General features: G+C 44.0%; 1 protein-coding gene across 30 annotated transcripts in view; it reads right to left on the reverse strand.

Annotated features, from left to right (window-relative positions):
* Positions 1-24,707, reverse strand: part of ATP9B (ATPase phospholipid transporting 9B (putative)) — a 198,309-nt gene that overhangs the window by 71,145 nt on the left and 102,457 nt on the right. For all 30 annotated transcript variants that reach the window (XR_014840702.1, XR_014840698.1, XR_014840706.1 and 27 more), the window contains one exon: positions 823-983. Coding sequence is in view for 24 of the 30 variants with exons in the window: in XM_085017471.1 (XP_084873597.1) it covers positions 823-983 (161 nt within the window). In the remaining 6 variants the exon portion in view is untranslated. The remainder of the gene's footprint in view (positions 1-822; positions 984-24,707) is intronic.

Raw genomic sequence — 24,707 nt, forward strand, 5'->3', positions numbered from 1 at the left:
ACCAGCGCATGACCTGCTGCGGGGGGTCCCCAGACATTGCGTGTCCTGGGGATGGGAGCAGTCTCTTTACTTATAATGCAATCAAATGAAGGCGGCACACTTTTAGAGAAAGCTAGTCTATAAATAGACATTCTTTTCTCTTCAAAATGATTATATCCTTGTGTCTAAGCATTCCATAGTTTTAGTCCACTCTGTGTTAGAGACGTTACTCTAGATTCACACTGTATGCATGACTTATTTTTAATTGCTCATTCATATAAAAATTTTAATCATACATATTAAGAATATCTTTTAAAACATCCTTTGTGGAGATATATTAAAATGGACTTAAATACCAATCTTTAAATTAAGTAAACATTTAATATTAACTATATCCCCATATCATTAGATGTGCTACCATTTTAAAAAGCTGCTCATCAATGATTTGCCTAACTTGACAGATATGTAACATCATCTCTAAAATGCAGATAACTTTAAAATGTAAATGACTGCATATGGAAACAAAAACGTCTATCAGCAATTAACAACTTTTATTTGATTCAGATTTTTGTTATATTAAGGAAAATCTCCCCAATGTTGAAGATTATATTACCAATACATTTATTTAAAGGAAAATATCAGATTTCTAGGTTATTTTAACAAAACTGATTTTGCCCCTAAATATTACTTTCTGCAGAAGGATCTCTTAAGGTTCCTAAGAGTCCTTGGCTCTTCCCTCTGTAGTTTTATGGAGATAAAACTTTCACACTGAGAAAAGTACATTTCAATAAAATCACATTCAATGAAACTAGACATTTCTTTTTTCTTAATTCGTAAACCTACCTTATAGGAATGATGTAGGAAAAGAGAAGGAGAAACCGGAAAAGATTGCGGTACCACGGGCCTACGAAACCTTGTAAGGTTACCATGACAACTGAGAGAGCAACTAAAGCCAGAAACAGCGCTTTGGTCAGTTGATTGAGCTCAAGGTCCAACAAACCAACCTGAAAGAAGAACACAGAGTTAGGACAGAACCACAATGTCCCTAACACTACAAGCCTGATTACATGACGTGATGACATTCTTAAAATTTCTTTTATATTAGCCTTTATTATAATGGAACACAAAAATGTATTAACTTTTTCTTTTCTTTTTTTTTTTTTTTTTGTCTTTTTGCCTTTTCTAGGGCCGCTCATGCGGCATATGGAGGTTCCCAGGCTAGGGGTCGAATGAGAGCTGTAGCCACCGGCCTACGCCAGAACCACAGCAACATGGGATCTGAGCGGTATCTGTGACCCACACCACAGCTCACGGCAACGCCAGATCCTTAACCCACTGAGCAAGGCCAGGGACCGAACCTGCAACCTCATGGTTCCTAGTCGGATTCGTTAACCACTGGGCCACGACAGGAACCCCTTAACCTTTTATTTTCTTCTAAAAACTTCTCCTAACATTTACCATTTCTCCTGAAAATCCTCTTAGAGATTTAACGAGAATTTCTGAAAATGAGTCATGGTTCCCAGAGCATTTCCAGAAAGGGTCTGAGAAAACAGAGTCCAAGGTATTCAACCACAAAAAACTCAGATCCTTCCTCCAGCTGAGGAGTTATGACCATGTAGTGAGCAAAGGGGGACGCGAGATGCCAGGCGTACAGAAGGCTTGGAAGCTCAGCCAATTCTGAGGGCACACATGCATTTCCTTCCACATTCACTCCATTGGGAATCACTTAGGAGTTAATTCGGCACAGGACAGTATGCTTGTTGTCCTGCTCTGCCAAGAGCTTCTCTGAAAAGAACTTCCCTTAATTAAGAAGAAAAGCAACAGATGGAGTAGTTAGCCTGCAATGGAAACTTGTTAATTTGCAGAAGTCCTACACTGTACGTTCTCCCAGGAAGGCACCCGACACTCAAATACACTCAAATTCATTCTCTGGATCATTTACCAGCTGAGCAAAATGTGAGGGAAAATTATGTCGGTAGGAATTAGTTCTTTTTGTGTGCACGTTCTGTGCAGGATCTTGGAGAAAGAAAGAACTTGACATCCAAACACCTTCCATTCTCCAAGAGAGAGCTCTTTTGCCCGCAACTTCAGTTTTCAGCCCTGGCAACCTCCACAAAATCTTTCTTCTTGCTTAGTTTCATCGCTGAAAGACCACAGTGTGGTGTGGGGTAGAGAGAGGAGTCGGGTGGGGGGTACTGGGCTGTGTAGAGGCTTTAGCACCACAAAGAGGAGAAGTGATGCCACACGGCAATTAAGTTCCCTCAGGACTCCCAGTTTAGGCTCCTCTGATGCCAGCTCTGCCACTTGGCCATAGAGCCTCGGGCAAGCTGAGCATCAGTTTTCCCATCTGTAAAATGGGTTATAACAGTGTCTTCCTAACAGGGCCTGGGGGGGTAAATAAGATGATGCACAACATAGGTAGCGCAGCTTCTAGTACAGAGCAAGCCTGCATGTGTGCTGTTATCATCATCATCATCACCACCACCACCATCGTCACTGTTGTTCAAAACGTGGGTCTGAATCTCTGTTTACTAACTGGGGAATGTTCTTATACCTTTTAAGCCTCACTTTCCCCATGTGTAACCTGGCATTACCTATGTCCTAACAGAAGTGCCTGGAGGAGCCCAGACAATGTGGGCTCCCACAGGGCCCTGGGCCGCAGCAAAGCTCACTGTCTCTCCAGGGCACAGCACGAGTTTCTCAGAACTGCTTATCTGTAATTTGTATGACACTAACAGAAGACTGAATCTTATCAGGTTCTCTATCTGCTGCCTGAGTTTCTCCTGAATCTGGTACAAATTTTGAAAGAGAATACCTAAAAAAGAAAATACAGTTACCAAAATTTTGATGAAATAAATGGGATACTATAACTCAGAAATTAAAAATTTTTTGAATTACTAAGCTAATTCATAAAAGTTTATTTTGTACTGCCTTATGAAATACCATTTGTTTGGCCAATAAAAAACTAGCCTTTTCCACATCTCACTTATATCTGGTTTTGATTAATATTTGCCACAAACTCTGATAACAGAACCTATAGTTAGAAAGCACAAAACTTGTCAGAAAACCCATGAAGTGCAGCTATGAAGAAAATTCATTCACTATGCAAGTTTAAATGTCTACTACATTTTTTGCTAAACTCTAAGGTTATGAAAAATAAGTAAACTATGAGATTTTTACCTGCAAGAAACAGCCAATCTAGTAGGAAAAATAAACAAACACCAGTATCATATATACTATCAAAGAGAAATGTTCTCTAACCAAGCATACGGACGAAGTCACTTCTTACAGCTGAGGATCAGCATTGCTGTTGGTTGACAACCCATGCCCTTCAAAAAGGGAAGGAGGACAAAAGGAACCCAAAAGCAAAATGACTGAAAGTTTGCCCAGGGTGTGCATTCTACTTCCACCCCACTCCACTTCCAGGTCCCTGCATGTGCACCAAGGGCTGGGAGCCCTGGGGTTGGGGCTGAGGAAGCTCTGCAGATCTGCACCCCCACCACCACCAGCCCCAGAGCTTTTGCAGTCCCCACCCCTCCAACACAGGCGTAGGCTCCACCCCTCCACAGGCCCCTTCCCACTGGGCAGGGCCCCAGGTAGAAAGCCCCAGGCCCGTGAAATGTGGTCTCTTCTGGTCACTCACTGCTCAGACTCTGAACTCTGGGGGCTGTCACCAAATCTTAGTGATGATAGGGTACATGTGCTCCACGTGACGGGCCGCAGATGACCCCTCCCACCACCCCAGGTCTGCAGTACCCTGAGGACCAGATCCTGCCCTCCTCATGGTCGCCTCCAGCTCAGTGGGTGGGCGAGTTAGAAGTAAGGTCTGGGGCTGGACAAGTGCCCAGGAAGGGAGCCATGCTGCAGGTTCTAGAATCTTCCCTGGTTTTGTCATGAGGGGGGCTGGGCTTCCCTGAGGGTGGGCAGCTGAGGCCCCACGCTGATTTATCAGCTCCATTTAAAACCTGCACAAGGAGGACAAATATCTTGCAATTTCCGCTGCTTCAACTACTACATAGTTTATGCTTGAAGTATTGAGAAAAATAGGGTTTTGGATTAAAATGAAGAAAAATGAAGCCAGGGAAGTAGAGCATGTTTCAAAGCCCGGCTCCTTCGGCTGTGACAAAGGCCGTCTAAGTTCCGGCCTCGCTGAGGGTCAGATGAAGCCATTACTCATTCAGTCAGGGAAAAAAGACTCAATTACCTCGACGTAAAGATGCTATCAATGAATGCAAAGTGCATATTTTACTCTATTCATCCAAATCCCATTAAAAAGTGAAAGGAATGATTTAATCTGGCCTTCCAGAGTTGGTCTTTTCTGTAATAAAATAAAGAATCACTGTCTTGAGAAATGCATAACCACTAGCTCACACTTTCCCCTGAACCAGAGCAGTGAAGGCTCGGGACAAAAACAGCCAGGACTGAGCACATGGATGCCACGTACAGGGCCTAAATGTTAAAAGCAGCCCAGGCACTGATATGTCTCTAATTCAAAGTATTAATACCTTTCTAATCGATGAGGACACATGCGGCCAACTGCCTGACTAGTGAATATATCTAAGTGTGGTCTTCTCCAATCCCTTCCAATTCAAAGGATGGAATAAAAAGTTTAGCAATGAAAACACAGCTTCTCAGGAATGCACTGCTCCTTGCTTTTTTCTAGGAGCCTTTTCTGAACTATGACTATTCTGCCTGGAACATAATTACAACCAAGCTATAGTCTATAGTATGAACTTCATTTTGGGGGATCAATTCTGACAAAACAAGGTCAGAATAAGAGAGATATTTCAACTATTTTTTTAAAGTCCACTTTCAATTAAAGTTGCACTTACTTCTATAGAACACCCTCAAAAAGTTTCTTCGACTTTTCTAATTGCAATCTGGACTTCTAAAAGCCATTCAGTATGAAAACTAGTTAGCTTATTAAAGCTACAGATTCTATAAAGGAGGTGGTACCTGGAGTTTTGATGTGAATCTCTTCTTTCTTTAAAAAATGTCTTAAAACACCTCAACAGACCAGATACCTTTTACTATGATTTCAAAACCTTTTCACCCCAGAAATATACTATTAATCATCTAAAATAATTTTGACTGCGTAAGAAAAGGTAAATTAAGTATACTAGGAAGTAATTTTCAACATTTATTATAATTTCCTATATTAGTAAAGCAAATTTTCTTCTACTTGTCATAATATTTGTTTTATTTGAAACAACTCTGATAACAAAATTAAATACGCTACTGGAAATTTTAATCTCCAAGGGAAAAATCTGTGCATAATGTCTAAGACACCACAATGGTTCTGCAAAGGGGCTGCTCTGGGATAATGAAGACAATAATTGCCTGTATAATCTAAAACGCTACTAATGGCAACGATCACAAACCCACTTAGCTCCTCTTTAATTTATGTACCAAGTTTTAAACAGCTAATGGTTCTCAGTAAAATAATGGTTTATACCCACAAAGAAGGGTAAATACGGTATTCTCCTCCTCAATCAAGGGCAGATCAGCCAGGTTTCTGTAAGGCACCCGTGGACCAATGAGAGGACCCCGTATCTCAGCAGCACAAGGCCACTGCCACCAGTCTCAGAGTTCCCCTAAGTTCCAAGAAATCAATGTGAGAGTCTCATGTTATAAAAACTTAGACAACGAAAGGCATAAATAAGCACCACCAACTGCTCATCACATGGTACTGCCCCTAGATTAATATGTGAACATCCAAGGACTTCAACCTTTCTTCTAAAACTCACATTTACTTATTTGCCACGTGAAGGTGTTTTCAAATAGCAAAATAATCAGAAGCAAAATGTCAAAAAGCCAGCTTAAACTCCTGCAGAAAGCTAAATGTCATTTGAGTTTGTCCTATATTTTCCCTGTAAATACATCTCAATTTGAAAAACCTCCAGTCTAACAGCAACTACACTCAAACCAGCTCACCACAGGTAAAGTCCAGCTTTACATGTGAAAGACCATTCAGAGAAGACAATATATTGTTGTTACTGTTCTATCTCTTTAACAGCTAAACTATTCTCTGGTTGGCCCATCACGCTCCCGGTGCACAATTTGGACTATGACCACAACACTGGCATAGGGGTACTGCTCGATCCCACTGCAATTCCTATAAAAGACACATTCCTTTTAAATCTCTGAAATAAATCAGCTCTATTCTTTCCACTTTTAGTAGAATCTTAATAAGAAAAAATAATTTTCAGACTTTCATTTGTACTTCTGTATTTCAAAACAATTGAAACTCTTACATTACACTTAACTCTAAATCTTACAGCAATGACTTTTTTAGTTTGCAGTATCAAGTCTTTTTTAAAGTCATGCTATGTGGTCCTTTTTTTCTTCTTCTCTGGTGTATTCATTCATTTTTGGATATGAACGCCTCAGTCCTCAGTGCCTGTCCTCCATGTGGGCACCACCCACGGTAGACGTGTCTGAGCTATTATCATTTACTGCCCCAGTGATCTGCGAAATAAGAAGTGCTTCTTTTAACTGTTCTAGTCTATTGGCTCAATAATCTGTGCTTTAAAAGCTCCCTAAATAAGTATCAGCACAATAATTCTTAACATTAGAATATATCGCCTTAATTTTTAAAAGTCAAAATCTATATTTACCACTAAACACTTAAAAGTTATTCTGAAAGAGTATTTCATATTCTGCATTTTTACCTACAAGCAGACTTTGCATGACTATTATATATTCAGCATGTAAGATTTTTGCCTTGCTTGCCATATAGTTATTACACAAGATATTTTTCCTTGAATATTTAACATTTTAAAAGAAAATGGGGTTGTTATTTTTTTATATAAACAAACCAAAAAAGCCTTAATGCAGAGCTCAGCTACTCAACAAAGAAGTAAAACCGCTTCCCGTATTACTGTAAGAATTGAGAGTGCGGGGTGGGGGTGGGGAGGGAGCCAGTGTGAGCCCTCACCCAGTTCCCATGAACGTGGTACCAATCAACTCCACGTTCAGGGCAAGGCACGCTGTCATGTTACTCGGTCAGCTGGACTACAATAAACATGCTGCTAAGGGTGAAACCACCCCTAAAATCTACAGACAGATCACTCCTAAGTCTGAAGAGGCCTCTCGAGTGCAGAATGAGGTTATCTTCTCAAACTGCTGACCTTCCACATCAGTTGAGAATTTCAATATTGGCTCAAGCATTTGCTACGACACATACACACTCAACAGCATACTTTCTATAATTGTCAAAAGAGCCAGAAAAAAGCACATTGTCTATGAACACTTTGTGTATGCACACCCAAACATGTCAGATCTGTTTTTGCAAAATTCAGACTTGTTTTACCTTCCTACAGGACAATTTGGTCTAGCCCATTACTCTCTCAGAGCCTCTGTTACAGTAGAGCCTTTATTAAAGTATAACCTGTATACTAAAAGTCATCAAATTTAAAGCAGTATCATGACTTCGGTTAAATTTTTTGTTTTTAATAATTATTACACTTTTTTTTTTTTTTTTTTTTTGCTTTTTAGGGCTGCACCTGTGGCATATGGAAGTTCCCAGGCTAGGGATCCAATCGGAGCTACAGCTGCCCGCATACGCCAGAGCCACAGCTACACGGGATCTGAGCCACAGCTACAAGGGATCTGCAACTACACCACAGCTCACAACAACGCCAGACCCTTAACCCGCTGACCGAGGCCAGGGACTGAACCTGAGTCTTCATGGATACTAGTTCGGTTTGTTACCGCTGAGCCACTACAGGTACTCCCTATTATACATTATTTCAAATAGGTTCAAGGGTGACACATCAAAGCCATATTTTAAACAAAAATGGATACATACAAATACGCAAAACAGTCTGGAAACCATTTGTTAATTTAATTTGTACTCTATATACAGAAGCTACTTTAAAATCTAGCACAGAGTATTTAAAACAAACAAACATTTTCTAATGTACAGTATCTGGTCTTGTTTTACAGTAGTTCACACAGTTTATTTGAACACCAGGAACGTAAGGAGCCTGACCATACAAATCATTGCCAACCCAACACTATACTGAATACTATTTGTGTGCCCTGCTAACTGTCTGAGTGTCCTGTTGTTACTCCTGTTGCTGCTTGTATAACATTTCTTAGCAGGGGAAGAGAAAGCAAAAGCAAATGTGCATGTTGTGGCTTCGCCAGCAGAGGGCACTCAAGCTCGATGCTTATTTTTTCTAAAAGCCGAAAGCCTCCCTTTAGTGAAAGCAGAACTTTGATCTCCAGTTCAGCCAATTCACTATATTTAATTCGTTATCTTAGTGTTCTTAACAAAATATATTTCCCTAAATATCTATGTTTTCATGAAGAATACAAGGCAGAATTTGTAGACTTTAACATGCTAAATTGTATAGAGAGGGGAAATCTCCTCAATCAAAATCTGTCAAATAAGGAATCGTATTTAAAGATATTACATCCAAAACACCATAGGTGATCAGTACAGAAGTATAGCGCTAAGGCTTTGTAAAAATTTTTGGCCTACAAAGTCAATAAAATTGTAACAACAGCATACATTAGTGGTTTTCAGCTCCTGCATACATTTACCTTGTTTTTGTCTTAATGTAGGTAGCTATGAAATTTTTTTTTTTTTTGTCTTTTTGCCATTTCTTGGGCCTCTCCCGTGGCAATATGGAGGTTCCCAGGCTAGGGGTCGAATGGGAGCTGTAGCCACCGGCCTACACCAGAGCCACAGCAACGAGAGATCCGAGATCTGAGCCGCGTCTGCAACCTACACCATGGCTCACAGCAACGCCGGATCCTTAACCCACTGAGCAAGGCCAGGGATCGAACCCGCAACCTCATGGCTCCTAGTCAGTTTTGTTAACCACTGAGCCACGACGGGAACTCCAGGGAGCTATCAATTTTAAATGGTTTTGCCGAGACCACCCACCAATTCAGAATAATTACTTCAATAACCTAAGCTATCCACTTACACCAGAAACTTCAACATTCAACATCATTCATATAAGTGAAATTTGAGGTCAATTTAATCTAATTAAATAAGCAGTTTATTTTGGTAGTTTATATTTATTTTAACAGATATTTACAAATAGCATTAACCTACTCTTGAATTCTTATAGTCTAAAACCCAATACTCATGAGTTTAGGGATTAGTAAGGCCCTTGCGTTTTTTTAAAAACAGTCTGGAAAAACCCTGGTAAGAGAAGATTGTATGTGTGGCCACTGGTGCACCTAGAACTTGGACGGTTCTATGCTTCTTTGAAGAATCTAAAAGACCTTACACTCTTGGAAATTCTTTTTCCCCTAAGAACATGAAAAACAGATTTCTCTAATAATAACTCTAAATAGTTCTGGTGACTTTTTTTTTTTTTAAAAAAAAGGCTTTTATCAGGAATCTTAAAATTGTAAGACTCAGTAAGAAAGGGAAAACCATGGCTTCTTGTAAATCTGCTAAAACGTGAGCTGCTCACCACCGTTTATTTTCTGTCTATTTTTCATCTGGGGCCCATGTGCATGTGTCTTTATTTTCTCCTGAATGTGACAAGTCCCTTATTTTAAATGCTCTGTGTGTGTGTGTGTGTGTGTGTGTGTGTGTGTGTGTGCATTTTAGCAACACCCTTAAAATATTCTCTTAAACAGTAACAAATATAATTTATAAAGCATACTATTGAATAGAGAATACTCTTATATTGTAGGCACATTACTGCTAAATCTGGGCTGTGAGTGCCTGCTAAGGAAATAACTGAACACACGGCCAAGGCTGCTAGTGCCATCACATCCCGAATTCCCCAGCAAGTGACTGCTTCCCTATTTGGCGCCCTCTGAATGCTTCGAAGAGCTGAAAAAAAAAAAAATTACTTGATACCTTTCCAACATCCATAAAGTGACATATTGAAGGAATTATTCCTGTTAGTGGCTTGGAGTTGTTGACCACAGATGATGGGGAAAGTCTGGGATTTAGGAGAAGATAACGCTGAACACAGCCCTTTTCACAAGCAAAGGCGAGTTAGGCTGGGGAAGCCTCCCGGGAGCCTGCCTGGGGCAGGGCCAGAAGAAACTGCATGGAATAAGAGGGAACACCCTTCCACCTGCTTGGTTATTTTCCCTACAAAATTTTGGGACGGGAATGGTTAAATTTTTACTAGTAAACAAGGTCATTAATTTATAATTAATTTAATTTCCAGCCTTAGATTGTCTTCATAAGGTCATGATACAGATGAAGTTCTATAATAAAGTCAGAGATGTATTTGGCAATTAATTTCAAAATGCTGCCATCTAAATAAATTCTTCTTTTGGCATATGGACATGTAAAATGCACCTAATGGTTTGTGCAAGGGAATTTACTAGACATTAGTTAACGATGATTCTACATAATAGATTCCAGAAAGTCTGGTTTCATTAAGGACTAATTCAGTCCCTTGCATGGTATCATGAAATTGTTGATTCTAAGCAAATATATCTTAGGGGAAGAAAATGACAATTAGCAGGAAAAAGCCTCACTGCCCAAGTCCTGTGTGTGTGTGGGTGCAGTTTAGCACGTTTCACATCTCGGTTTCCTGCAGGCAGCTCAGTGGCGTGTCCACGGTACCATGGAGCCGCTACGAACCACAGGAGCTGAGATGGTTCACTACCTCCTGCAATGCTTCTTGGCTTATTGTGTAAATATGCGGGAATTTATGGACCATTTAAGGTCTCCACCCCAATCTCCAGATATCTGGCACCCATCGCTACATAAAACCACTCAATAGTGTTTTTAAATCAAGAGTCATTAGCTGACTTGACAAGATCAGTGTTTAAGATATTTACTGGAAACAAAACTATGGTCGCTATTTCACTGAACTCATGAAATTCTCTCTCAGTAAAACATGTATCACCTCTTTGTGATTACACTAAACACATGTAAAGATACAGAAAACGCTGGCCAGTGTTGGCAACGCCTCCGGATGGCTATTATCTTCAATAGTGACTAGGTTATCCATTCTCTGTCCCACCCACACATGAGCATAAACTAGCTGACGCCCTACAGTTAACAGGACGTAAACGTAATTAATTCTGAAGGCAGCAAGGCAGAATGGTGGGCACAGGATGGCAGAAAGAGAGAAAGAATGAAAGTTATCACAGTGGTCCAACACCTAACTTAGAATCAATATCATTTAATTTTCAAAATCCATGGTTCTCATGATTTGCCTCCTTTTGAAAAGGAAAATGGAATTTAGCAGATTTGCTGAAATTTTTGAATGATAAGCATAATAATATGGTTAAATAAACTTTTCATCTTCTTAATCACCCTTTTATTATTAAAACTGTCTATTTGAGAGGTTTATTACTGGCAACTTGGCAAAATGTAACTTACTTTAAACTATCTAAAATTTTTGTGTTACTTTATGTCTTCAAAGACATTTTATGAACCATTTCATACTTAATGGCTTGTAAGCAATCCCAAGAGTTGGGAATTGTGTGAAAAGTTGCCCAGATTGACAGATAAAGTGAAAAGGTCTGTATTAATTTCCAAATAAAGAAATGCATGGCGTGCTATCTCACGATGATTATACTCTAAAGTACCAATTAGAACGCATCAGAAACTAGAGCAAGTTGACACTCTACAATAAAGCAAATAATTTCCAGTTGGAGGGGCAGAAAATGTTAATATGCAATGTTCAAGACTACAAGAATCTTTGTAAAAGGAAGTGGCTAATAAGGTTTAATGATGCATGTCAGGAAGCCACAGTATGTAGGGAAACACAGCTGGCTTCATTTTGTAAACTATTTGATATACACATCTTTCTAGTTCGCGATTATCAGCTGTGCCAGTGCCACGGGGGACAGTTCAGCCTTCAAATCAGGGCATTCTTCTTGTTCTCTAAATTACAAGTAAAATACATTAATATAATATGGTGCTATAGGCTAGTGCCCCGACCAAAGCTTATCCGCTCAAGAAAGAGGATTAAAGAAGTCTTCTCAGAATGCTGCGGAGACAATCGTGCCAGCCTAATGGGCTACTAAAAGCACTGGAGCCATTAAAACACGTCATAAAACAGATAACACACTTGGATTTCGTGAATTAATAACCTTCAAAGACGGTCACCATCTTTCATACCTTGTGTATTAAAATGCAAATTAACTTTAAAATGCTTCTACTGAGAAAGCCCAATCTACCACTTTCTTCCTTTCCTGGGGCGCACAGTCGTGTGAGTGAGGACCCGCACCCACAGCGCCATGCAGCCGGCTTGCGCCATCTCAGTGGAGGGAGGGCCTGCAGCGGCAGGTGACAGCAATTAGCAGCAGATGACAGCAGCACTTAGAATGTGCGCCAGATGGCAGCTAAGGGTCACCGGAAGCTAGCAAGTCTTCCACAAGGAAACCCTGTGCTAGGCAACCACCAAAGTCGAAAGCTCTCAGACACAAATTAATTATTCAGCCACCGGAAGACAAGTACGAGGTCACAACTCTAATATCAAAATGCTGTTAAGTCACTTGGAGCGCACTTATTTTAAGCATAATTACACATATTAGCTGTCAGAAACAAGCGTGCCACCTATTGACAAGGAGGTTGCCCTAAACTAAAAGAGCTAAAATTCTAGTAATTAGTGAATTGTCTTAGGGCACAATACCCCCAACAAGTTTGAACTTTGGGTGAAGGCCGTTCACAGCTAAGGCCAGAAACAGCGGCTCTGAGCATCTGTGCCACAACCCCTGGCATTGCAGCTGAGCCCAGAAGTGGAGGCCACTGAGGACAGGGGCCATGCACACGGAAGATGGGCATTTGGTTTAGTGCTCTCCAGGAGGCTGATGAACTAAGGAAAGACTCAGAATCTTGGAGGTGGTCTGTTCAGGCTTTGCTCTCAATAGTGAAGCTGTTGTGATGCCACAGCCAGTAGGATGCCAGGAGGCAGGACATGGAGCCATGACGGGACACGCCCAGCACGGGCCACTGCAGTGTCAGTCACCTATGTCCTACGTGAAGAAAAAATGGGCAAAAATGCTTCAAACAAACAAATGCATGGCCAATTTCCTTTAACAAGATAATTCCATGCTAACAACTGACACATAAAATGGCTTCATTTTAGCTTAAACTGTTTATAACTGATTAATTTCTGACCCCTCATTATCTTAGCAATTTCCAACCCAACAGCCTGTACTGTTTGCAAAGTGTTTTGCATGATTTCTGTTACTTGGCCTTAACTCCATCCCAGTCCTGGTCTCCAGCTCACTTCTGAGGAGTGAAGGTGCCTAACCAACCCTCAGCCTGTCTCCGAACTGGCCTGACCATCACAGCTGCTTGGTCTCTGGCTGCACTTTCCATGAACTACACAAACTTCCATGAGGTTCACAAGATAAAGACAAGTCAGATCTTGCTTATCAAAGTATTTTCTTTCGAGTTTCCACCGTGGCACAATGGGATTGGCGGCATCTCTGCAGTGCCAGGATGCAGGTTCGATACCCAGCCCAGCACAGTGGGTTAAGGATCTGGCATTGCTGCAGCTGCGGCTCAGATCTGATCCCTGGCCCAGGAACTCCATATGCCACGGGGTGGCCGAAACATGAAAAAAAATTTTTTTCTTTTTTTTATTTAAATGTCATGAAATTTGCTCAGCTGGCATCAATCACTATACTTTGCAAAAAGGAGAGACTAAATAAAATGATTAAGCGCTGTAACCAGAACAACTACAGGGAAGTAATACACACTCAGCCAATAAAGTAGCTGAAAGACAAACCACCTCATGTCAGCTGCTCCCCTGCCCTGCCTGCTCCTGGGAGCTCCCTGTGCCACAAGGAGGTTCCACCACAGACAACTTTGCTGGGTGCCTGCAGGGTCAGGGCTAGCGCTCTGAGCAGAGAGGCTCTTCCGGGCTTGCAGCAGCCGGGGGAGGGGGAGGTGGTCGGGGATCAGGACACAGGTCCCTCTCCTGCATGGGCTGTCAAGGGTCTCTCTCTGGAATCCCAGACCTTCAGAGATACAATCTATACCCTGGGCAGTCTTCAGCATCTCTCAAAGTGATGGTATTTAACTGATGACTGACCACCCTTGCAACAATGCTTCCCAAACAGCAAGGGTGGAAACACCTTCCTCCTACAGGGTAATCATATAACTTACAGGAATAAAATTGAAAATGATAAAAGAAATAAGGCCTGATCATCAGATTTCTCTTAAACAATGATACACTGCAGGTAAGCTAATTTTTCTTCAACTTCCTTTCAAAATAAATATGACATAATGGTAAGAAATGGCACAATGACTAGAATTCAAACACAGTGATTCTCTGGAGACATGTGAAGTACTGCAATACCCAGGAGCACAGACCCCCTGCCACCTTGCTGTCACTGCCACAATAGACTTGCCAGAGAAGGTCTAGGTGCTCGGGTGGGTGCTGCGCAGTCAGTGAAGTGCAGTCATCTCCTCTGGCTTGTTTTTAGAATCACCACCTTTGCTTCAGTTTTGGGATGTGCAACTAGCACTTACCTAGAGGATTCCAGTGCAGGTAGGGGTGCAGGTAGGTGGGCACCCAGTCAGAGCGAGCTCAACTCTGTCTGGACAGGTCACTCCCGACCCCACAAGCCCCACATCCTCTTGGAAGGTGAAACAGATCTGGGCACTGCCAGTCTCTGATGACTTGGGACGGGCTCAATGGCCAGCTTCTTGGGACACTTTCCATGAACCTTCTCATCCTAGGCATACAGCCAATACACAGTAGCTGTTATCATTTTTGTTCTTACTGATGTGATGAAAATACATGTCTTTCTTTCTCTCTCTCTCTCTTTCTTTCTTGTCTTTTTGCCTTTTCTGGGGCCGCTCCCACAGCATATGGAGGTTCCCAGGCTAGGGGTCGAATGGGAGCTGTAGCTGCTGGCCTACACCAGAGCCACAGCAATGTGGGATCCGAGCCGCATCTGCAACCTAAACCACAGCTCATGGCAATGCCGGATCCTTAACCCACTGAGCAAGGTCAGGGATCGAACCCTCAACCTCATGGTTCCTAGTTGGATTCATTAACCACTGAACCATGATGGGAACTCAAAAATACGTATATTTCTCCTTTGATCTGATTTTTACCTTTACTTTTTATTTCCCCCACTTACTTTCAAGTCTAAGCAAAAATGCTGCTGCATAAATAACCAACCTTGACACTGCAGATCTTTCCCCTTTTTGAAATCTACCAATTATGGAGACAACTTTCTCCCCAGAAGGCTGTTCCCAGCCCCTTCGCCACTTGGCACAGGTCACCATCCAAAAACAGGAGGAGGAAGAAGGAGGCGGGGGAAGAGGAAAGGAGGCCCAGGGCAGGCAGGGCCCCTGTAGGCTGTGACCACAGATGCAGCCAGTTCCCATCTCACCAATTCCATGAGAGTGGGAGGGGCAGGGGCCTCTGGACCTGGCAGAGCATCTTAAAAAAACAAACAAACAAAAAAGAACCCCATATCACTCCTACCACCATGAGAGTGCAAGTAAGGATGGGGATGGCACAGCCGGCCTGACTTCATATCTTCAGAGCCAAGCTGCCCCCTGGTTGGGCACTGACCAACGAGCAGCCCAGCTGCTTCACCCATGTGGGTGTTCCAAGCACCCACAGTCTAACATCCCCACATAGAGGGGGGATGGACTTCCCAGTGGTGCCAAGAGGATGGCAGCATGGAACTAACTGCAGTGAGCAGATCACTGTGCAGCCAACGCACTCAGTTAAAAAGCCATCAGTTGGCCAGACAGGACAAGTTCTTGAGCTGACAGTGCTCGGCCCTGACAGGGCTGGAAGCGCCCGCAAAGCTTTGTTGCGACTGTATGTTTATATAGTAGCAAACAGGAAATGAAAAATTTTAAAGGTAACAAATGAAACGGCAACAACAAAATCAAATACCTAAAAATAAATCAAACAAAAGGTACATAAAACCTCTACACAGAGAAAGTCATAAAACATTACCAAAAAAGTTGAAGAGTATCTATATAAACAAAGGGATATGCAATATTCATTAAGAAATTCAGTACTTAAAAATTAATTCTCCTCCAAGAGCTACAGACAGTAAATGCAATGCCAGTCAAACTTGCTAGAGTAATTAAGGATGATCAGCACAGAAATGGATTAACAGACCAACCAAAGAAGAGGGTCCAGATTTGTACCCGCCATGCATGCACGCACACGATTTGTATAGGGACTGGCACTACAGTGGGGAAGGCCAGCCTTTTGACAACTTTCAGGGTCCACTGGGAATATATACGGGAAATGGGAACTTTCCCATCTTCACAACAAACTTAAAACCCAATGCCAGATATCTAGAGATGGAACTGAGAAAGGCAGACAACAGCACATCTAGAAGAGAAGAGAGTTCTTCATGACCCGGGTAGAGAAAGATTCCTTAAGCTGTGATGAGACTGAGCAACTGAATCGTATCTAAGATCTAAAGAGAACTAAGAACTACTCTTTGCTGAGACACAGGAAGACAGTAGGGAGGCCACAGAGTGGGAGGAAATAACACACACGTTACCACAGAGCACTTGAATGTAAAGAATTCCTACAAAAGAAGAGGGAAAAATGCTAACTATCCAATGGAGAAATGGGCAAAAGACACATTCAGGTACTTTCTCAAGCCCAGACGGCTGGTGAGCATGTGGGGGAAACTCAGTCTCATGAGTCGTCAGGGAAAGGGAGCCTGGAGACACAGGAAGACATCAGAACACACCCACTGGGATGTTTGAAACTTTTAAAAACCCGACGAGTGTGGACAAGGTCATAGAGGAACTCTCTCACCACGGGAAGAATGAACACTGGTGCAATGGCTCTGGAAAACTAGGTTCCCTGAAATGAACATAAGCCAATCTGTGACCCAGCAATTCTACTCCCGAGGGGCACAGCTGACAGAGACCCAAGTCTGCACACGTCAGACATGTGCACATGGCTCCAAGGAGAGCAGCTTGCAATGCAAAGGGCTAACAGCCATAGAAGGAAGAAGTGAACAAAGCCCTGCAACACATGACAATGTGGACAAAACCCACACGCATGTCACTGTACACAGGATGCTAAACCAAAAGGACACATATCACACAGACCTGTGTTTGTGATAAGCTGCCAAGTAGATACAAGGATAGTGGTTCTTCTGGGAGGAGAGGTGGGAGAGGGAAGTTTCCAGAATGCTGGAAAAGCTCGTTTCCTGCCAAGTTGGGGAAGCGCTCACTTGTGGTGATAACGAGTCTGATACTTTTTCAAGTTTGTGTATTATGTTAAAAGTCAACAAAAATTAAAGAACAAAAATCAACAAAGTGTTAAGTATTATTCTTGCTCTTAAGCAAATTCCAAGTACTGACCACAAGCTCAAGGCAGACCGGAAGCAGAGCTTGTGCTACTTTGTGGCCTAAGATAAGGTGCTTGTCAAATGACAAGTGCAGGAAGAGGACCTCAGGTGCAAAACTGGAACTAATGACTTAAAAGCTGCTAAATCTAAAACTTCAGAAAACAAGAGGGAAGCTGATGAAGTAACACATACTAATCTAAGACCGTAATGCAGAAATGTTGACAGAGATTTCTGAGGAAGTCTACAACCCAGGTGCAGCCTCTTCACCTGTGACCACATACTGAACCCTGAGTCATGCTGGCTCAGGGGGCTGATGGAGCCCCACGTGGAAGGTGGGAAAGCACATCCACCTCCAAGGGCGCCAGTGCACCCGGATGCCCCTTGGGTCTCACACTGCCCTGCTTGTGCCTAGGGAGAGGGCAGAGGTGGGGGGACCTTCACTCTAAGTCCTCCAGCTGCTCGGATGTGTTGACTCTCTGCATTCTAGTTTCCTGATGCCTCCAGCCAGTCCTCATCATCCCCTTGGCCATCAGGGCCTCCCCTGCTCTCACCCAGACTGTTTCAACTCCTTTCTCACCAGCATCCTCCCTGCTTCCCATCCCTCCTCGTGACAATGCTGACATCATCCAGGCCTCCCCAGTAGTTAGCGCAGCCACATTTAGAGTCCTGGACAATCCTGTGTGGCAGCAATTGCTCTGCGCCCTTTCTTGTTCCACTCTCTTTCAGATACTCTCTTTGCCTTTGGTTTGCTGCAGTCTGAATGTTCTACACCTGGGCTTAGACTTTTGGGCATTTATCCAGCTCGGAGTGTTCTGGGCTTCCTGGATCTGTGTTGGGTGTCTGTCATTAGGTCTAGGGAGCCCTCAGCCACTTCTACCTGGAGCACCTCTCCTGCACCCACCTCTCTCTTCCTGCTGGTGCTCCCATTACAAGCACACTTCTTACTTCTTAGATGCTCTGTACCATTTTCTGTCTCCCCTTTCAGTCTCTCCTTTTGCTTCTCAGTTGGAAGTTTCCCCTGAGTCTCTTCAAGCTCACCAGTTCCTTCCTTGGTCACGTCCAGCTGATGGAGAATCACAGGAGCCGTCATTTCTGTTACACTGCCTTCCATTTGCTTCTTCCTTAGTCTCCATGTCCCATGATGCTATCCAACCTGCTTGTGCACAATGTATACTGTTTCTGTACTCTTTCTGATAGAGCTCTTAGATGTCCATCCTAGTTCTTCTACATTCCCTGTCTGGTAATTCCAAGAGCTGTGCCATACCTGAGTCTGCATCTGATGTTTGCTTTGTTTCTGCAAACTGTTTTCCCTGCCTTTTAGATGACAGCTTGTTTTGTCTGTTTACAGTGGGACATGAGGTATCATGTAATATGAACTGAGGTACACAGGCCTCAGTGTAAGGTTTTAACCTAGGCAGGAGCTGGTGTGTCTGATGTTGCTCCCCCGGTCTAACTGGAAGCAGAGTGACCAGGACCGGGGATGGGGGATGGAACAACCGCCAGAACACACCAGCAGGGCTCTCCCCTGCAGATGCGAGCCTCTCTGCACATTGGGACTGTGTGTTACCACACAGCAGCTCACTCTGAATCACCTCCACCCTGAAGGCACGGCCAAACCTGGATATCGCTTCTACATCTAAGCAGCAGAACTCCTCTGGAGACACTACTCTGGACACTGAGTCTCCAGCCCCTGATAGGGGCTGGTACTGTGGGTCGTCTTTGCCACTTTTGAGCCACATCCTTGCTCTCCCCTGACAGACCACACTTCCCATGTTGTGCAGGGCTACTGTGTGACCACCTGTTCCTGAGCTCCTCTGTACCCGTGTCGCCTATCTCATGACATGTGACATCCTTCATCTAGGTCAGCACCACTCCTTTGGGATTTTACTCCAGCAGTTTCATCTCTCCAGAATCTTCTACCTCTTCCTGGCTACCAGCCTGGCTTTGAATTGCAGCCACATTTTCAGTGCCCTGTGCTTCAGACTATCCATTCCCCTGGTCCACCTCAGACTGTTCATTGCCCTGCACCTGTCTTCACCTTCAATTCTGCAGGGCCTCTGTCTATACGATGTCACTCAATGCTCCAAACAGTCAGTTGCATAACTGTTTTCCAGTCTGAATCGTATTAGTCTGCTGCATTTGAATCTGTGATTTCAGGTCTTGAAACTTCTTCATTTTGGTTTCAACTCTAGCCTCTGCCTGACTGTGGGTCCTCTGCTGACTATACCTGTTCTTGGAGGTGCAGAACTCAGACTTGAGGATTATCACACAGTGTCCTCAGGTACAGGATCCTCCCCTTGGTTCCAATTCACCCTTAATTCTCTACTTTGACCAAGTATAGGATCGTATCTCACCGCATCTAGAATTCTCTACTTGAAAGTATTAAAAGCACCTCAGAATGTCGGCGTTTGGTATGTTTCAGGTAGTGAATAGCATTTTTTAATAGGACATTGGCTTAGATGTGCCAAGATTTTTATTTTCCTGAAATACATGCCTTAACATTTATTCTAATGGATTATAATCTGGTCTTATCCTAATTAACCCATTAGATTGGTGGCTAGTATTTCAGATTAGAATTAGATTGCATGCAGGCCTTTGTGTTTCTCCACCCCTAGACCTAGGTTCAGGAGGGGATGATGGGAAAACAGTGGCCTCTGACAGTGGAGAGGCCCTCTTAGCCTCCCCATCTTCTCCCTGCATGACGTCAGCTCTGAAGTGGAGCTGGCCAGGCCAGCCAGGCTTGCATCTCATCTGGAAGGTCAGCCCTCGTGGAGCTGTCCAGGCAGCCTGCAGGAGTGCCTCCAGCCCTGTGACCCATGGCCCTGGCTCCAGGACGCTGCTGGAGCACTGGCACAGGGAAGGCCCTCCGAGACAAGCCACGACTGCTTCTTTGAGCTCAGCTCTTGCCGCTCCTTGGAAATGCACTGGCAGCAACACTGAGCGCCCAGGTCCTGCCACTGATGGGGAGACACGATCTCTCCCTTTTCTCAGCCCCAATTCCCTAGTAGGCCAGGCTGTGAGGGTCCATTTCCAGTGCTCCCCCAACGCTCCACAAACTCAAGATGATCCAGGTTCAGTTCGCTGCTAAGTGGTCCACTGCTGCATCACCCACCCTGAGGGAAGGTGCTCAGCTGTGTCCTCATGTTGCCTGAGGCCCTGCACAAGTGAAGGCTCGCTCAGTGTTCCCGGTGCCACAGGACAGAAGTGACCACTGTGGAGACTTCATACTCACTTTATTAGTAAGAAACAGAACTGAGATGGTAAACTGGTAGCCAAAGAGTATAAACAGAAAGAAACAACCTTACAGTAACTTGCAACAGCAGCAACTAGTTGGACCAGCGCCCAACAAGCAGAGCCAACAGATTCAGGTCAGACAACAGAGGCAGGCTGGACCTGCAAGTGGAGCCACCACCTTCCTGGGTGATAAAAGGATTGTCCAAACTCACATTTTAGTTTGAAAAACTAATACTGTAGCATGAAGAAAGTAACAAACTCAGCATTTTAATACTTGAACTAATTCTAGTCATTTTAAGGGGGAAAATAATTAAGCTACTACCCTTTATTGATCCTTAAATCTTACAAATGAAACGTCTTACCTGACATTAATCTTACTTTATAACAGAGATTTGGATCTTGAGTGTCCTTTTTTCTTTAATGTACTAACTCAGCATCGAAACAAAAACAGAACATGTAGTTAAAACCTAGCATCAATTTCATTTCATACACATTTTACACTTAAAATGTGTATGAAATGAAATTGTGGAAATGACATACTTAAAAATGTCCGAGAACCTATTTATTTTCATTTAATTAGCACCCATAAGTTATCTTTAAAACTACTGATTCTTTATCCAGAAAGCCAAGGTGTAAGAACGAATCTAGGGGAAGGACTGATTACAAGGAGACTTCAACCTGATTTCCTTCTGGAATCCAGAGCACAGCTCATGTCACCTGCACTGGCTGCTGAAGAGGAAAAGGGCACACACCCTCTTGAAACTAAGCTGCTATAATATCATCATACGGATCTCAGATTCGGGGCAAAGGCATCATTCAAGACTGAAATTAAACCTTGGAAGAAATAATTTTTCCTTATAGTTTGGAATTAAAAACATATTAAGTTATCCACTATGAAAATTCTGTCCTCTACATTATGTGCTTCAGCCCATGTCTCTATCTTAAGGCTATGAAACAATTTTTGTACTTGTAATAATAAAAAAAGCCCAGTTATTGATTTTAACTTATGGAAATTGTTGCTCAAATGACTAAATATTCACCCCAAACAAAACAAACTCTTCTCTGGTGTGTATGGTGTGCAAGCTGCTCATTTCCACAGGTTAATGGGCTGCGTGAAGGGCTGGTACATCTTTCTCTTTCTCTGGTTCTCATTTTTGTGCCTTTATTCTGTGGCTGTGCGAGAGGATCCACACTGCAGCATGGCAATTCCATGGCTGCATGTACAGGGCGTCAGCTGTCCGTTCACATTGCTGCAGTGAAGAAAACTCTATTTCACATCGGTATGAGTAGCAAAGTGAACAGAAATCTAGCTACAACTTCTCACTAGAAGACAAATTTGAGTTCTGGCCTAGCTTCTTAAATCTGTTCATTAACTCTGAAGTCACTTAACTTGGTGCATTTAAAAAAACCTTTTCGTAATGCCAGCACAGCAAGTCACACTTGAGTAAGCCACTACTTATTAAGGGTTTACTACGCACAAAGTGTAGGGAAAGAGGGAGAGGACAAATGTCTCCATAACAGATCCCTTCTTTCAATTATAATCTCTTTAAAGGTGGTGTTTATTCCTAATCCCCAAACAGATGCAGCAGGCAATCCACACAGAGTCAGGCTCGCACGCTGACTGGGTGGCAGAAGTGGAAGGGGACATTTTAGCTGTCTGGCCACGGTGGGGGATGGGGGTCAGAGGGCATGTGCAGAACCAGGCTTCAGCATCTGCTTCTGTCCCAGGCTCGCATGGAAAGCACACCTGTTAAGCTGACACAGCAGTGTGAGGCCATGGGTATGCTCACCAGGTGAAACACTTGAGACTTTGAGCTCTTCTGATAATGTGTGTCAATCAATTACAGATGCTATTCTATCCTCGTTTAATGGCCTTTGGATGGCGACTTCAGTAGTTAACATGTCTCTCATTGACTCTCCCAAAGACTGACCCCTCTGCATTCCATCGGCCTCTACTGAGCACCTGATGTGTTTATCTGAAACATAACTGTAGTCCTCAAAAAAATGAAACAAGGAATTCCCGTCGTGGTGCAGTGGTTAATGAATCCAACTAGGAACCATGAGGTTGCGGGTTCGATCCCTGACCTTGCTCAGTGGGTTAAGGATCCGGCGTTGCCGTGAGCTGTGGTGTAGGTCACAGATCCCACGTTGCTGTGGCTCTGGCGTAGGCCGGCAGCTACAGCTCCGATTAGGCCCCTAGCCTGGGAACCTATATATGCCGAGGGAGTGGCCCTAGAAAAAGGCAAAAATACAAAACAAACAAAGAAAAAACAAAAATGTAACAACTGGAGATTAATTGCTCGACTGTGTCCATGTCTTTTCTCAGCACAGTGCACATAGGGACTGAGCAGAGTGGTCCAGCTCGAGAGGGCAGTGAAGAAGGAGAGGGCAGGGGGCCTCTGGCCCACACGCTGAGTCCAAGGAGGAACACATGCAGCTGGCACACACAGGGTCTGGGCATGGAAGTAAATGCACTAATGGTGCTGTGACCAGGGTTTTCACTGCCAGGGCAGGAGTTATAGGAAAGAGAAAACCGCAAGAAACCCCTTGGACTTGAACTGGATCTGGGAGTGTGTCTGCACACATGGTGCTCAACGCACATAAACGTAAAAGCACAGACTTACAGGGGTATGTGTCCACCACCCACCCTTTCGTCCTTTCACCAGCCTGCCCACCAGGCCATCTGGTTGGTCCATCCAAGCACCCATCCCTCCTCTCACTCCACCTGCTGTTTGGGGCTGGGAACAACATAGCTCCATAGCAACACACACTCAGGTCCCAGACCCTGACTTCTCAACACTCTCCGCTGAAATGAACCCAAGGTTGATCCCAGGGCTTGGCAAACAAAGGACAAGGTGAGTGTGGAACATCCTTTTGTGGCAGAAAAAAACAAAAACTGTTTTTAAGTGGTGGGTTCATGGTAATGGGACACAGACACAGGGTCAAAAGGACTCCTATGGGCTACCTGTCAGGGACGGTAACAGCTACTAACCCCGTGAAGGAACAGAAAAGCACAAGGCCTGACAGCAGGACGTGCTCACTGCGATCTACAGCCCAGCAGCTGTGTGGGCGTGTGCTCTGCACTGATATCCCCCATGGGAGCACGTTCATCACCCAGAGCACATTGCTAACTTCTAGCTTTTACTACAGCTGTGTCCACTCCCCACCCCCACTCCAACAAAGACTTTACAACTTTTTATGGGACTCTCACTGTACCTTCTCAGCTCCTGATTCCTGCCCCGAGGAGCCTGAGCACAGGGAAGAGCGAGGCAACCCCGTCTCCAGGGGGTGTGGGTCTCATGGAAGAGGCAGGTACAGAACAGAGCTGGCTGGCCAAGCACATACCCTGCCCAGGGAACCAAAAGTTTGAAGATAAACCATCTTTGGGTCCAGAAGCTCAGGGGTAGATGAGTTCATGGTCACCCCTCCCTTCAGTGCCTGGGCTGCCCCAGGAAGGCTGGCAAGTCTCCGAGCACACTGTGTGGGGAGAAGAGGGGAGGTCCGGAGCTGAGCTCCAAGCTGGAGGGGAGATGGTACACCATGAACAGTGCAGAGAGCGTCTGGTGCTGGATTCCTGCCATGGCCCTGGCTTAGAACTAGCCTCATCCAGTCTGTATCTTATAAATACGGTGCTGGGTGTGCCCAGAAGAGGCAGAGTGGTGGTCTTCATTATGTGTGAGAAAGGGCACACTAGTGACACTTTACAATGTGATTAATCGATCCCATAGATAAATGAACAATTTTTACAGTGTGGAAACTCACCCTGTAGAAGTTTTGTGTTCTGTGTCCCGCAGCGCTGCCTGCAGTATGGACCAGGCACTGGGATGCGGGCTGTGGGACAGGAGGGTGCCAGGCCGATGTGAGACACAATGAACTGCGTTGGGCCTGGTCTGACAGTGGAGCTGGGGACAAGGACTCCCTCCTACGACTGTGGGGAACCTCAAGTCGGTCCGAAAAATGGTCACCATGTGGTGACATCCAAGACAAGCCCTGAGGGCCAGGGACTCACAAAGATATGGACAATGGTGTTTCGTTGAATCCTGTGGAGAGAAGGAAGCAGGCCACCAGTGAGGGTGCATGGCAGGTGTGGCCAGAGTGAGGACAACAACCCAGGTGCTCCAGGTAAACAGTGCTCAGGTGTGCTGGCCACTCACCACTCACATAGCAAAGATTTATTCCAACTGCTATTTTAAATTTACCATATCTCCTGATAAAGAAACCACTACAAAGTGATTGGCAACTTGGGT

This window comes from Sus scrofa, chromosome 1 (assembly GCF_054392235.1).
Source record: "Sus scrofa isolate SSC_HxYL_T2T_F1_AM1 chromosome 1, Sscrofa_HxYL_maternal_Yorkshire_Landrace_v2.0, whole genome shotgun sequence".
NCBI classification, from domain to species: Eukaryota; Metazoa; Chordata; class Mammalia; order Artiodactyla; family Suidae; genus Sus; species Sus scrofa.